General features: G+C 44.5%; 1 protein-coding gene across 1 annotated transcript in view; it reads right to left on the bottom strand.

Annotated features, from left to right (window-relative positions):
• The window catches only part of ANKFN1 (ankyrin repeat and fibronectin type III domain containing 1), a 583,203-nt gene that overhangs the window by 52,786 nt on the left and 514,471 nt on the right, over window positions 1–15,946 (bottom strand). Inside the window, exon 17 of the mRNA XM_088473339.1 lies at window positions 1,050–1,263. Within this exon, the coding sequence (XP_088329465.1) occupies window positions 1,050–1,263 (214 nt within the window). The remainder of the gene's footprint in view (window positions 1–1,049; window positions 1,264–15,946) is intronic.

The following is a 15,946-nucleotide window of genomic DNA, read 5'->3' as shown; positions in this document are numbered from 1 at the left end:
AGAGTTTGGGGACCTCTGCATCACAGGAACAACATATGTGAAGCTATTGTGATTTTAGCGCTTAATGCTAAACTAAGAGCGTACATTTTAATAATTGTTTTCCTATAAGCATTTCGCTGTGCTGGCCTTTAGTTCTAAAAATAAGAAAACTATGAATTCACATACTGTAGGATAGTTACTTTCTTGTGCCTCCCTTTTCAACCCTCCCCTCCAAACAGGGCGTACTATAATTTATTGTGTATGTATCAGTGCTTGCCTATCTTTTCCATCATTGTTAAAGTACCAAAGACCAGACAAACCCTTACATCTGAATAAAAGAAAAGAGAACAAAATAAGAAAAATATATCTTTAGAATTGAACAGTGAAATAAGTGACATATGTAAACCACATCAAGGAACATTAGAGCAAACAACTTGAGGTGCATAGAACCATTTACCGATCATGTACAAACAACACCAAGTACAAATAAGCAAACACATATCACCCAAGTCCTATTTTACTGCTAACTCTTACATTTAGAAGATTAGTCACTTACTGTAGGAGTTCTTCTCTGAAGCAGATCTCTGGGGCATTATCCTGGCTGCTAACATGCCAGCCTCCGAAATACAGACATCCAGAAAGAGTTGGTTGCGCTCACCCATATTCCCCCACCTGTCTGTAGTTGGTTGGCTGGGAGGGTTTTCATTAAGTGGTTTTCTGGTTAAAGTGACTTAGTGGTAAATTGTGTTCCTTTGAAGTGGCCAAGCCTGCAACGTCTACTGTATACACTGCAGTTACCCACTGTTATTCTTTATTAGAGCATTACTGTACGAGATGTGGTATCTGGGGAAAGCGGAGGATTAAGGACCATGCTCACTAAACAACTCCACAAAAATAGGCACATTGACCTAATACTTATTGCTGGGTCCAAACATAAAATTATGGTAGACATTCGTGGGCATGGAAAATAAGAGCGTGTTCTGTTCTCAGCAGAACTGTAATTATCACAAATTGCAAAACATTTACACCTGACTATGGTTTAATGTTATGCTCCACTGCTGAAATCTTACCGCTTGCAGCTTTCCTCCGATGCATTTCCGGTGATGGTGAAGGAGATGGCAGACAATCTAGGTGAGAGGATGTGGAATTATTTTTCTGTTGATTCTGTTCTTCCGAGAGGTCTAGAAATCTGGGTACTGGTAATCCAGCAACAGGCTGCTTATATCTTGCATACTGAAGAGCATCCATAATCCACCTAATTTCACGCCAAATTTCATCTGTTTGCTGTGTATACACAAATTGTATAATAGGTTCACAAGTGCATTCAATTTTCAGCTAGAATTGTTGTTGCTTGTGCAACGAAACAAAAATACTGTGCAACCTAAAAAAAGGTCCCCTATTTTACTGATTTGTTTTAAAGAACAGTTATATAATAGGACACTTTTAACTATTAGAACTTTAAATGGTTAATAATGGTGTCCTCATATTTTGTTTAAAAGATGAGAGCATAATGATGAAGCCATAGGAGCCAACTTTTTAAACTCACATTAGTGCTCATGTTAATTCCACCATACTGTATGACTCAGACAACGTATGCACAGATATGACTGGGAGCAGCACAAATATTGGGGGTTCTCGAGCACACACAGAGCTGGTTGGATATGGGCTAAGTGGGCTGATTCTGAGTCACAAGGATGCAGAGTTTTTGCATGCAGCACATGCGCAGAACTGAAATGATGCCTTTTTGCGCATATCCATCCTATACTAAACTTGGCCGGATCTGTCTTTTAATGAAATAGGACAATTTGGGTTGGGAACTGGCAAAGTGATCACACATAACCACCCTGACTTGTGGGAGTTTCATGGGTGTGTGACAAAAGCTCTGTGTGTTCCTGGGTCATGCGTATGGGGAAGGGTCAAGGGAAGCCTGTTTTTGACGGATCTCTTGTACCTAGCATGGGACTGGTGTAAGTGCAAAAAATACTGATGATAACTTTTTCAGCTGCCGGCGTAAAATCAACTGGCAGCACTGGTTTCCGCGTGCATCCACGCAAATCTCTGCATTAGTTGAATGGATACCTGGATACTTGGATACCTGAATGGATACCTGCATTAGCATAAAGTAGTAAATTAGGCTAATGTGACTGCTCGCAGTTACAGACACTCTGCGTGCGACTCATCTTCAGCCCCCAAGACTCTAAAGCTTCACCTTCCCGTTACTACACTCCAAAATTCTTACACCTCAAACGCAACTCTGGTTTCTGCATGATTACCAATGTTATTATTATTCTATGTGTTACAATGAAAGTCATTACTTAGTTACTTTGCACCATCTTCCTATACTATTTTATGGAGATCTAGATGTGCTTGTAAACACTGAGATGCACAGTTGGACCACAGCTGATTTTACACTGTACTGCAGGTGTTTTGCTCTTAATAAATATGATCTCCTATGGGTTTCTCCAGCCAGCGGAGAAAATATAATGACATGATTTCAAAACAGATAGGGGAAGCCCAATTGGTCTTCCAACCACACTAGCACATTTGTTGTTGGGTAAAGTATATTGTAGGTTACAGTTAATAATTCTGTGATGTTAGCAGAAGACTTTTCACAATTTCTTTAGTTTCCACTGGTTGAAAATAAAATAAAAATGACAGTTAAATTAAAAACATATTCTAAACCATTTCCACACATGAGGTCTCTATTTATAAACATGATAGTGATACAATGCTAATTTACAATCTCAGAATTGGCAGGTCACATTTTAAAAAAAAGACCCATGAAGGTAAAATACATTGTCGGCCAGACATTTGACTGCAGTTCTGTTCAAAAGTAGGCACTCACGCAATAGCGGTTGTGGGAATATGGAAATGCTAATCTTAGTTTTCCCTTTGTGCGATGGGGCAATGGTCTGTGCATTAGCGATGGAGATTGTAAACACACTAAATGCTATGCGACATTGGTTGCACCAGCGACCTTTGCAGTAGCCTAGATATACTCTAGCTGCTCTCCTCAAATCCAACTAAACAAGGCCTCTGAAGCATTGTATTTGCGATTGGGAATGCAGCAGCATTTGCAGTCCCATAACACGCCCATGAAACATATCTTTTTGCGATAACTTCCAGGCTCCACCCTGAAATGCCCAGAGATCGCAAACCTCTTCTCAAGTGTTAGCAATGCCGTACGCAATTGTGAACAGCATTGCTCATATTGGCTGGCTAGAACACTTCTGATTTAACTTTTGTAGAGGCAAGTGTGATATCCATTGCTTGGACAAGATGTTTCATGTTCTCCTCTATAGCTGACTTAGGACAACAGATGAATCTGCCAATTCTTGAGATCTTCATAATATACATTGTACAGAAGCAAAGTTAGTGTACTGATTAGCATTATTGCCTCACAGTGCTGAGGCCATGAGCTCAATTCCCCATCATGGTCCATCTGTGTGTACATACTGGCTGGTTAATTGGCTGCTGACAAAAAAAATACATTAGTGTGTACTGTATGTGTGTCCATGTGGTAGGGAACATAGATTGTAAGTTCCGCTAGGACAGAGACTGATATTAATTACTTAAATAGTCTCTAGAAAGTACTGCAAAATATGTGTGCAGTGGGTTGGGTGACTGGTGGTGTCTGGTCAGAATACTGACAGCAGCATCCCAACAGGTTTAGGTAAGTAACCTAACCCTAACCCTCCCTCTAACCATAACCCACCTTTCCCACAGCCTAACTTTAACCCATCCCTCCCACAGCCTAACTCTAACCCTCCCCCCCGGCAGCCTAACCCGAACCCCGATAGCCTAACCATAACCCTCTTCCTCACCATAACCCCTAACCCTAACACTTACCGTCGTGGTGTCAGCAGTCAGGATTCTGGAGCTGGGATTCCGGCTCCGGTATCCTGACCACCTGCATCCCGACTGCCGGGATGCTGTACACTATGTAAATAACTATTATAACTGTTAAAATAATAAATTATAAATGTTTGTGATTCATTTAAAAAGAAAAGTGACAGCACATCGGCCGCGACTAGTAATGTATTGGCCCATGTTCTATCTTCTATACTAGATAACTTGTTTTACTGTATGTACTGTTACAACATAATTATAAAAGTTATATATATGTATATATAAATTCTTACTGTGATATTACCAAGTTGAAAAAGTCATTATTAATAATAAAACAATACAAAACTTTAAAAAAGTTGGAGGAATAACAAACATAAAACATTTATTCTTAATAAGTTTGCCACAAATTTTGCACATAGACATGCTGACAAATATGTCCTTTGGTGTTTTTGTTCCTCTATTTTCATAACTATACCATATTTACATAGCCTTTCCCTGCTCTCTATAATGTGCGGTTTGTGGAACGACTGTTGTACAGTGTAAATGTATGATCACACACATGTTCCTGTGGTTTGTGGTCAGTGCTGAAGATCACTGTGGTCTGCACAGATGATTTATTCCTTACAAGGTATGGTGCAGCTGCTTTTTATTAGTTAGAAGAACCTGGGACTGCCTTAATCATCCATATTATCAGACAATGAGCGGTTAAAAAAATTCCATTTACTCCTAAGTATATAAAAAACAAAGACATTGTATGCCATTAGACAGTGTTCACAGTGTTCAGATGGTGTAAAGAAACAATATTGCAGTGTTATCTCCTTGTGCCTTGTACAAATATAGAACCTGCAGACAAGCTCCTTACTTACTTCTTACTTCTTTTAATTACCAGGTACAATCAATACATTCGCATACTCGGGTGACTTAAAAATGATAAAATAGCAGAACCAAAAACAAACTATAAAAAAGTGGGATTCATTTTTTTAAGTAAATGTCTTTATTTTTTATAGATATTATATGTGTTATCCTGTCCGGATAGGACAGTGGCATAGTGGTTAGCATTGCTGCCTTGCAGTGCTGGAGCCATGGGTTCATTTCTATATATGTGTTGAGTCTGTCTGTTCTCACCATGTTTACATGGATTTCATGCCATAGTCCACATGCTGGTGGCAGTGGCATCACTGGGGTTGATGACACCCAATGCACCAATTAGTCTCCCTGCGTGTACCGAAGACGTGCTCCCCAGAAAATACATGGCCTCATGGGAAGTGACATGACACCCCAGGTTTTATCACTCTGGGAGCGTGCATAAAACTCATCTCCTCCTCAGTGCCCAGGAGCCGGACTCTGTGCAATAATATTACAGTGCAGAGGCCGGCTCCAGGTCAACGAGGAGGGTCCGGCATTTTGGTGTCACCCCCTCGTAGGGTGACACCAGCTGCGTTTCGCAGCCCCTGCACCCCCTAGTGATGCCACTGCTGGTAGGTTAATTGGCTGTTGACACAAATGGACCCTAGTGAGTATGCTTCTGTGGTGAAGAATGCATACTGTGAGTGAGCCCCAATGGGGCAGGGATTGATGTGAATAATTAAATATTCTTTGTGGAGCACTGAAAAATAATAGTGGCACTATATAAAATGGAAAATGAACTTGCGTAGAACTCTGAAATAGCCAAATTATGTCTGAAATTAGATCTAGTGGAATGATAAGTAGATGGAAGATAGATGCTGGGTTGGGTTACTGATTTCTCAATTATAAAGCTCAATTGAATATGCTGACGCTGTATAAATAAATGTTAATAATTATATAGTACAGGTCATTTACAAAGCTGCAAGACCTCAGATCTACAGAACAAAATACATTTTATATTACCTTACATTTCATTTTAAATCTGTTTATATGGCTAAATGCATGACCTGATGCATCAAGATGGCTGACAAAATGTTACCTCATATTGCACACACATGCAAAAGCAAGATTTATGTTGAACAGAGATATGTAACGGAGCTTTCAGGCATGGAATAACCAGTTTTGGGAGTGGGTGCAGAGGCCTTTTTCTCCCTAAAATTATAACATTTTTACACATCCTCTGAGGAAGTATTTAGAATCAACCAGGTGCTATTCATAGGGGGTGTAATTATTCCAATGCAATAAAAACACTGATAAATACAAATAGATACATAAAATAAAGAGATCACCAATGTTTCCATATATGCATGTTTTATTTAAAACATATAAGGTAATATACAAGTATAAAATAATGGATACTCCTATGTACACACAAGGCGGACCATAGATGGGAAACTGAATATGCTGTAACTGCATATTTTAATGTTAACATAGGACCCATAATTGATTGTTAGTACATAAGGGAAATGCTAACGCCCACCCTACCTAGGGATCCTTTATACTGGTATTATTGCCTCTATCGATGCTCCACTCACACCTCGGGGAATGAAGGACTAAAGGCCCCCATACACGGTGCGATTTTTTACATGATTTGGCTGTTTTCGTTCGATTGGAACGACCAGTCGTGTAAAAAGTGCCATGTATGGGGATGATCACGATGCCGATGCGTGCCTCTGCCATCGTACATGGTCGTCACTGATCGGTTGAACCTGCAGAAAGATATCGACCTATCTTACACAATTTGGCACACATCGTTTCGTGTGTGTGCATGGTGAACGATGCGATGGACAATGAACGAGATGTTGTCACTTTTCCTCCCATTATTTAAATTCCAGCATCGTGAGGTGGTTTGCTACAAACTATATATCTTTTACGTTCTGCAGTCATTTACTACCCATCTATATCGTATGGTCATTTGTACAATCGTTCTGTGTGTGGGCACAATATCGTTTGACCGGGAGAGTTCAGGAATTCAAGGGAAATCGCAAACAAGATTGGATTGTTTGCAAATCGCACTGTGTATGGGGGCTGCCAATGCACACAAATACTATATTACTGATTGAACAGCCAATGTACCACAGACACAGTATAGAAAGCAGGTTGTAGATTACAGGGTTTGATAGGGGAGAAAATGCACAGAGATTTAAAAGGAAAAAAGGAAATTTTACATCTTTTTTTTATTTGAAATCAAACAAAATCACAATATGTTACTCACTGTTCTGGAGTTGTCAGGTGAATTCCCAATATTTCTAAATTTTTTTTGTTGTATATCCTCTACCCTAAGGGTTCCAGCAGGGTCAGCTGTTCCCATGAGCATTATGGTGTCGGCCTCTCTCTACTGCGCTTTACATTCAGAGTGGACTCTTGTGATTATCTGTAGTTACTAGGACCTGCTCAGAGGAGGCTGATCGGTTGCATCTAGCATTGGGGCATGAATGCTAGGGGGATAATGCTATTGGGAGGTATAAATAACTACAGGGGCAACTATAGCTATGGTGGGATGAATTGCCCCTGGGAAACAGATGGCTATGGTGTGATAAATGGCCCCAGGGGAAAAAATGGCTGCAGTTGGATAAATGGCTGCAGGCTGATATTTGATTACAGATTGGGAATAAATGTAAGAGATTACCATAGGATTAGGAAGACAAGGTAAAAGATAGATGGGGGTAGATGAGAGAGCAATAAGAACAAGAGATTTGGGAAAGAGGGCCTGATTCAGCAAGGAACGCTGCTGCTTATACGCATGCAATCGGCCGATTATTGCGTACTGCGCATACATATGCATTGCAGTGCGTGAACTAGCCGCTGCGATCAGGACTGCAATCGCAGAGTATACGCAGATCCAAGGCAGAGTGATTAACAGGAAGTGCCGTTTGTGGGTGGTGACGGGGGGGATCGGCCAAACGCAGGCGTGCCAGTGTGTTTCAATGCCGTTTCATGGGCGTGCATAAATTATCCACTGCGATACCAGATGCAGCCTGAGGGCTCATAGCATGTGCTGAAGTAAGCAATTCCTGAGTGAGGTCTGACCTGCCTTAACTGTGCGTATGGGTCCGATGTTACTCGATGTTTCTGATTGTTTCGCTATGTTGCCCTAGTATACAGATGTGAGTAAGGGGAAGTGGGAGTCTTTATATCAGGCTGAGATAGCAATGAGAATGCAAACATTTACAGATCATCGCTGATATTAGCAACTGCATTGTGTGCGTATAAGCAGAATAGACATCCTTGCTGAATCAGGCCCAGAGCTAGAATGGGGAGACAATGATGATTATAGGGAGAAGTTGTGATTAGGGGTAGGAAAGCAGATGTGATAGTAGTGATGAAGGTGGGGAGAGATGAACAATGGGACAGAAAGAATAGATGATGAGCTTATAGCTGGAATAACAAAATAGTGTGAGTGCACTATTTAATATCTATTTCTAAGGATACTATTTATTAACAAATATGTATCCCATACATTATGAGGGGCACTTTTAGTAGATGGTATGCAGTCGGGAAGCTGGCGGACGTAAGCCCGACAGCCAGCTTCCCGACTGCCTTATCCCGGCAAGGGTTAAATGACAGTGATGCCGGGCGCCGCTGCGGAGAGCCGCTGGGGGGAGGGTTAGGTTTAGGGCTCCCGGGGGGGGGACTAAGGGTTAGGCACCCCCCCGGGAGGTTAGGGGAAGGGAGGGTTAGGGTTAGGCACCCCCCTCGGGGGACTTAGGTTTAGGCGACGGGGAAGGGGGGGTTAGGTTTAGGCACTTAGAGGGGGGATTAGGGTTAGGCACTGGGAGAAGGTTAGGGTTAGGCACTCCTAAGGAGGGTTAGGGGGGGTTAGGTTAGGTTAGTTGATACTTACCTGCGGACGAACAGGATTTTCAGCCATGTCGGCCAGCCGCTGTCGGGAAATCATACCGATTCCTTAGTAGACACTTGTTTCAACAGAATGCACTTATGTACATGTATAGGCTGGAACTTATGGTACCCAATGCACTGCACTATGTTTGAACATTTTTATCCTGGTACACAACGGCCAGAGGCGCCACGTGGGGCGAGTACTAGTTGGCCTCTGATAATTTTTTCGGGGTCCTCTCCTTTTTTAACATTTAACACTTGGAGACAGGCTAGATAGTGCATACAGTGGGCCTGATTCAGATGGTCACAATAGCGATGTTTTCGCAAATAAACACATTTATTTCAACTGTGCATACATATGTCACACTGCGCATGTGCCGCATTGGTCCTCTGATGGCAGTAGCAGTGAGGACTAATTCAAAAAGTGATTTACAGGCAGGGATCATTTGTGGACTTCTACGAGGGAGGGGGCGACTCAATTGCAGGCGTTTCGCCACCGTATGCCTTTGCAAAGACTTCAGCATTTCAGTTCCAACAGCCATTATGAGTAAGCAAAGGTCTACTCAGAGGTTCAATGATCGACCAATGTGGGACCGATGGTTGTGTCTTTGTACCCAAGCTGCGGATCTGAGACCCCTCAGGTTGGTTGTCCTGTCGGCTGCAACATTTGCCTATTTTCACACATCTGCTGGGTACAGGATTGCATCTCTGAATCAGGTCCACTATGTGCATTTAGCTACATAGCTTGTCAGAATTTTAATGTTTTCCTTTTTATTATTCAGCGACAGGTTACTACATAGTTTGGCAATCCACCACTATATAAATGTGGCTTGTCATTGCAGTTTTGTTTTAGGTGAAACGATATGTGGCTCTGCCCGAAGTAAATTACAGAATTTACAAACTGTATATCAAACTGTTTGAAAGTTTGCTCAAAGTACAATTTTCATCAAAAGGGCCTATTTATCAGAATATATCACAAAGCCCCAAAAATAGCATTCCTTATTGTTGCATATTACAGCAATTTGGAATGCTTTTTGGGCTATTTACTATGGGGGAGATGCTGCAACCCAGGCTCCGATACGAGCCTGTGCAGGAGAAGTCTAAAAAACAGAGCTTAAGCCATTACTTTACTTTCAGGTTCGGTCTCGTCTGAGCAGTGGCGTAACTAGGGCAGGGCGAGCGGGGTGCGTGCCCTGGGCGCCGTTGGACCGGCGGCGCGGGGGGCGCCGCCGGCCACAGTACCGGCCCGCCCGCCCGTTAGCCAGTGTAGCGCCGACCGCAATGAGTGCGGTCAGCGCTACACATTTACACAGGACCGGCGCTAGGCTTCCAGCGCCGGTCCTGTGCTTCACACCTGAGCCCATTCCCTCCCCCTGAGCGCTTGCCCAATAGCACTAGGAGGCGGGCTCAGGCTGTGCATAACACACGCATCGCCGCCAGCGCTAGCGGTGATGCGTGTGTTAAACAGCAGCCAATGAGAGTCAGATAGACTCTCATTGACTGCTGCAGCACCCACTGCAAGAGCCAGACTTCCATCTGGCAACTGCAGTGGGTAATGGGACTGACGTCATGACGTCATGATGTCTGTCCCATAATGCTGAGCGCACCAGCCTGGGCGGACTGGCAGGCGGGAGCGGCGTCGCGGACAGGAGCAGCGTTGATTCAGGTAAGTATATTTTTATATTTATATATATATATATTTTTTTTTAACCTATCTGCACAACGGGGGAGGGGGGTGGCTACTACTGGGGGGACCTCTACTGGGGGCACTTAATCGGGAGGGGGAACCTCTACTGGGGACTACTACTTGGGGGGGAACTACCACTGGGGGCATTATAAAAGGGGCCTACTACTAGAGGCACTGCACTCGGGGGACCACTACTGGGGGCAATAATAGGAAGGGCCACTACAGGGGGCACTGGATAGGGGGGATCACTACAGGGTGCCTGCATAAGGGGGACCACTACTGGGAAAACTGCATGGGGGGGGCTACTGCTGGGGGCACTATATAAAGGGCTCTGCATAGGGGGGGACTACTACTGGGGGCACCATATAAAGGGCTCTGCATAAGGGGATACTGCTACTGGGCGCACTGCATTGTGGGGACTGCTACTGGGGGCACTGCATAAGGGGGAACACTACATGGGGCACTGCATTTGGGGGGGCACTACTGGGGGTTCTGAGTAAGGGGAACTAATTGGGGGCTGTATAAGGGGGACCACTACTGGGGATACTGTATAAGGGGCACTACTATGGGCCTGCATAAGCGGGACCACAACTGCATACTGGGGGTACTGTATAAGGGGTACTACTGGGGTTAAGGTGCATATGGATAGGAATGTTCAGTTTGAAAATAAAGGGGTGTGTCATGTTGACACGCCTCATTTTTAAGTGACCACACCCATTTTTTGCCGCACATCGGGGGGGTTGGGGGGCTCCCTTTTCAAATTTGCCCTGGGCTCCAAATACCCTAATTACACCACTGCGTCTGAGTCCCTGTACATGTACACCCATTGTGTAGCACATATGCAAATGGTGATAATTGGAGAGGGATTTGCAGGAAAAGTGTTAGTGTAGCCCATAGACTACAATGGTTAATGCCTTATATGGATGACGTTAGCTAACTGAGAACAAACCCCGAAAAACTAAGCTATTCGGCGCTTTGTAAACAGGCCATAATTGCAGTCCCATTAGAATACTATGAGTACTACCACTTCAATCATAAAGAGGGGAACTATAACAATAGACATGCACAGGCTCAGGAAAAAGGGTGTGTGACAACATGCCCCCGGCCACTGGGACAAATACTACCCACCCTACCTGCCCCAGGACATACATTAGCATTACTCACATTGCCCGGGCGGCGGTCACTGCTATTGCCTCCTCCATGCTGTTGCTGACTTCCAGGGAAGAGGCAGCTTCATTTTCAATCCAATCCAACATGAGATGGCCAATGTAAAACTGCTCTATTCAGATGCAAAAATGTCACATTTATTGGCAGATCCTACGATGGTAATAGGTGTCATCGGTGTGCGAAGAGGGTTAGTCCAGATGGGAAATAATTTAACCAGGGAATGGTTTATTAAACAGTAGAAAGTACATACAGAATAACACAGGGTAATGCAGTATGCAGCAAGTACAGGATGCAAAAATATCCAGTTGCAGCCAGGATCATATAGGGTAATGCTGGGCGTTCTTCACACTAACTGTAAGCAGTTGTATATGCAGTGATGGCAGCAGGATGACAGAGTGGTGGTGACACAGTAGCAATTGGAGTCTCTGGCCAATCTCCATTAGTGGAGACACTCAGGAGCATGTACTATACTCAGCAGGTTGGAAGGATAGAGGCGCTCCTGGACCAGCACATTCATGCACTTAGCAATTCAGGGGTCGCACCTCCGGCTGCTCTGGGTCCTAGTGTATCTCCCAACAACACTGTCCAACTTGGATTTAAAAAGAGGCCGCCTCTTCCCTGGCAGCAGAAAACAGCTGGGAGGAGATGCTGTAGGAAGCGAATGTGGCTGCCTATGGGGTGTGGGGGTGCACACTCTGCAAACCCCATACACATGCCTATGACTGCAGCAGATATTCTAATTTGTGACAATCCTCTAAAAACAGACATTCGTTGAAGAACTGACTACAGTTTTTTGCTTCATAAAGTGGCCCATTAATATTTAATATTGAAAAGACCCATCCCCTACTGCCCAGCAGATTATCTTAGTAGTGATTACAGGAGTATCTTAAGTATCTCAGAGGCCTATTCATCAAACAAATAGCCCGGTAACCATGCGGAAATGCTATTTTCCGCTTATTTAAGTTACCGGGCTATTCATCAACAGGGGTCCGGTAGGACCACCTGATATTCAGCAAACTCCGAAAACTGAAACTTTTCAGAGTTTGCTTCAGACGGCGCTTGTTTTCAGATTACCGCTCCTTCCTATTGGAAGGAATTCCGGGAATGTGAAGAGGGATCCGAGAGGATCCCTCCACCGCCTCCTCACTATCTCCCCCACAGCTTTGCGTAAGTGTGATCTCGGGTCATGCATGCGTAGCCGGGCCGACGGGGAAGAGGTAAGTAACGCAGCTACTTCTGTAGCTGCGATACTAACCTCAGGGACAGCTGATTTTCAGAGCAGCTGTACCCACACTGTAGCAATGATGAATTTCTCTTGGTGTCAAGTTTCCCCCGCTGCGAGTTGGATACTTAAGTATCCCTTGCAGAAAGTCCATTCCTTAATCATCGGGCCTCCGATGATGAATGGGCCACTCAATCACATCCACCACCTGTCCCTGTGGGACATGATTATTATGCCACGCATTTAGCACCGAAAACTATCATTTTTTTATCGCCGCAAATGGTGGCAATAAAAAAAATATTTTTTGGTGGAATATATTAAAAATATCTTCCAGGGAGCTGGAGCCTGCAAAGCCAAAATAATAAAGTGATAGCTTAGTTTTATACTTTTGGTTTGGGTCCAGCAGTCTTCCTGCACATATTTACTGCATGTCACTGGGATTCAGTCAACTTTTTTAATGCCCTCAACTAAACCAACTTTGTCATTATAGTATCTGCTTCTGAACAGTTGTATAACTGCACACGATAAAGGATTTGTTTGCACAGTAATGTAATCATGCCATGAGATGTAACTACTGCCGTTGCCATGATGGTAAATCCCTACAGAGCCCCTGCCATCGCTAGGATTTCTGTACACAGCATTTATAATGATTGCCTTGTTCGTTGTGCTGGAGATAAGGGTTTCACACTATAGAATAATGCTGGACTACTGTGAATTATCATCACACAGCAATCTCACAACAATTTAAAATGTCAAAATCCCTGTCCCACACTGCAATGCAAATCCCAAAAAGTCAGGATCACTGTAAAGATAAGAAGTATGACTGCAAAGACAAGTAGTTCCAGTATCAGTCTGGGCTTCTATGGAAATGGTAAGAATTATACATAAAGAAAAGTAATGAACACATGTATTTCTATTAGGGATGAGCGGGTTTGGATTTATGAAATCCGAACCCCCCGAGCCCCCCCGATCCGAGCCAGGAACCGAGTCTGGCTCGGGTTTTCCCACCTGACTCGGATCTGAAATCGAGGCAAAACGTCATCATCCCCCTGTCGGATCTTGCGGGTTTTGGATTCTAGAAAAGGTCCCTGCGTTGGCGCCATTTTTCACTACGGCTGTAGACAGTGAAAAGGGAGGGTGGGAGTTAGGGCTGGCTGGCCTGTGTTGTGTTGCTGTTGTCCATATGGGCTGTGTCCACTCCAAAGTCCATAGGGGCTGACTGGGCTGTGTTCTGCAGTGTCCCATAAAGGCTGTAGTCCTAAAGGGGTGCTGTAGTGTTGTCCAGGGGGTGATCTGTCCATCAGGGGTGCTCCCCCCAAGTGCAAAAAAAAACAATAATTTTTTTCTGTGTTTGTGAATTGTGTGCGCAGTAGCCGCACGTGCATCAACAAAGTAGCAGCGCCAAGCATGCGCCTGTGTCATAAGTAAAGGGCCGGCTGGCTCGTCTGTTGAAGTGTGGTGTAACCCCTAAAGTGTGCTCCAAAAAAAATAAAAAATAATTTTTTGCTGTGTTTGTGAATTATGTGCGCAGTAGCCGCACGTGCATCAACAAACTAGCAGCGCCAAGCGTGCGCATGTGTAATAAATCAAGGGCCGGCTGGCTCGTCTGTTGAAGGGTGGTGAAACCCCCAAAGTGCACTCCGAAAAAAAAAAAATTTCTGTGTTTGTGACTTGTGTGCATAGTATCCGCACGTGCATCAACAAAGTAGCAGCGCCAAGCGTGCACCTGTGTCATAAGTAAAGGGCCGGCTGGCTCGTCTGTTGAAGGGTACTGTAACCCCCAAAGTGCGCTCCAAAAAAAAAATATTTTTTTTTCTGTTTGTGAATTGTGTGCGCAGTAGCTGCACGTGCATCAACAAAGTAGAATGCCAATCGTGTGCCTGTGTCATAAGTCAAGGGCCGGCTGGCTTGTCTGTTGAAGAGTAGTGTAACCCCCAATGTGCGTTCCAAAAAAAATTAAAAATTCTTTTTTTCTGTGTTTGTGAATTGTGTGCGCAGTAGCCGCACGTGCATCAACAAAGTAGCAGCACCAAGCGTGCGCCTGTGTCATAAGTAAAGGGCCGGCTGGCTCGTCTGTTGAAGTGTGGTGTAACCCCCAAAGTGTGCTCCAAAAAAAATAAAAATAAATTTTTTCCTGTGTTTGTGAATTATGGGCCTGATTCAGAGCCACTCGTAAGCGGCAGCTCGTTCGCTCTGAGCGATGTTTGCCCAACTGCGCATGCGTACGGATCGTTATACACATGCGCGAACCAGTCAGTGCGGCCGAAATTCATGTGCTCGCAAAATAGCGAATGCCTGCTAATTTGAGTGACAGAAAGAGGCGTATGTGGGTGGTAACAGGGGAAGGTGCTTGAAAACGGGGAGTGGAGATCCGATCGCAGGCGTGCTTAAAGGTCAAAACGGGCGTTTTATGGGTGTGCATATTTAAAACAGCAGCGTCATTGACCACGTCACTGGGTTTTTTTTAAACCAGAACTGCTCGCAAAATTGTGGTAGCAAAAACCAACCACAAGAATAGCGAGCAGTTCATACCCTGTTCGATGTACTCGATTAATCTAATAAATAGCGGACATGACGTAGGATGCGAGCGGCCAGGGGGCGTAGTTTCCCAAAAAACGACCGCAAGTTTTGTACGCTCGTTCAGACTTAGAGGCGTGAACAGACCGCAAACAGCGAACGGTTCATTTGAATAGCCACCCCTATTTTCTGCACGAGCGAGCGCTAATTGCGTCCGGCTCTGAATCAGGCCCTATGTGCGCAGTAGCCGCACGTGCATCAACAAACTAGCAGCGCCAAGCGTGCGCCTGTGTCATAAATCATGGGCCGGCTGGCTCGTCTGTTGAAGGGTGGTGTAACCCCCAAAGTGCACTCCAACAAAAAAAATATTTTTTTTCTGTGTTTGTGAATTGTGTGCATAGTAGCCACATGTGCATCAACAAAGTAGCAGCGCCAAGCGTGCACCTGTGTCATAAGTAAAGGGCCGGCTGGCTCGTCTGTTGAAGTGTGGTGTAACCCCCAAAGTGTGCTCCAAAAAAAGTTAAAAATAATTTTTTCCTGTGTTTGTGAATTATGGGCCTGATTCAGAGCTGAATGCTTTGACCAGAGCGCTCGCTCTGAATCAGGGCCCTCCTACCTTTTTTTGGAGCGTCCTCATGGACGCTCGCATAGCTGTGGGTTACCACCCACAGCTATAGCGAGCGTTCTTGATGATGGTCGCGATGGTCTTGACTATCGTGACCATCGGGCTTGCGACGGAGACCCTGCGGTAGGGTCTCGCTGCCGCAAGCCCTGGAGTG

This window comes from Taudactylus pleione, unplaced genomic scaffold, assembly GCF_031769625.1.
Source record: "Taudactylus pleione unplaced genomic scaffold, aTauple2 ptg000016l, whole genome shotgun sequence".
NCBI classification, from domain to species: domain Eukaryota; kingdom Metazoa; phylum Chordata; class Amphibia; order Anura; family Myobatrachidae; genus Taudactylus; species Taudactylus pleione.
Note: the sequence above shows the minus strand (reverse complement) of the source record. Positions and strands in the feature narration are given on the sequence as shown.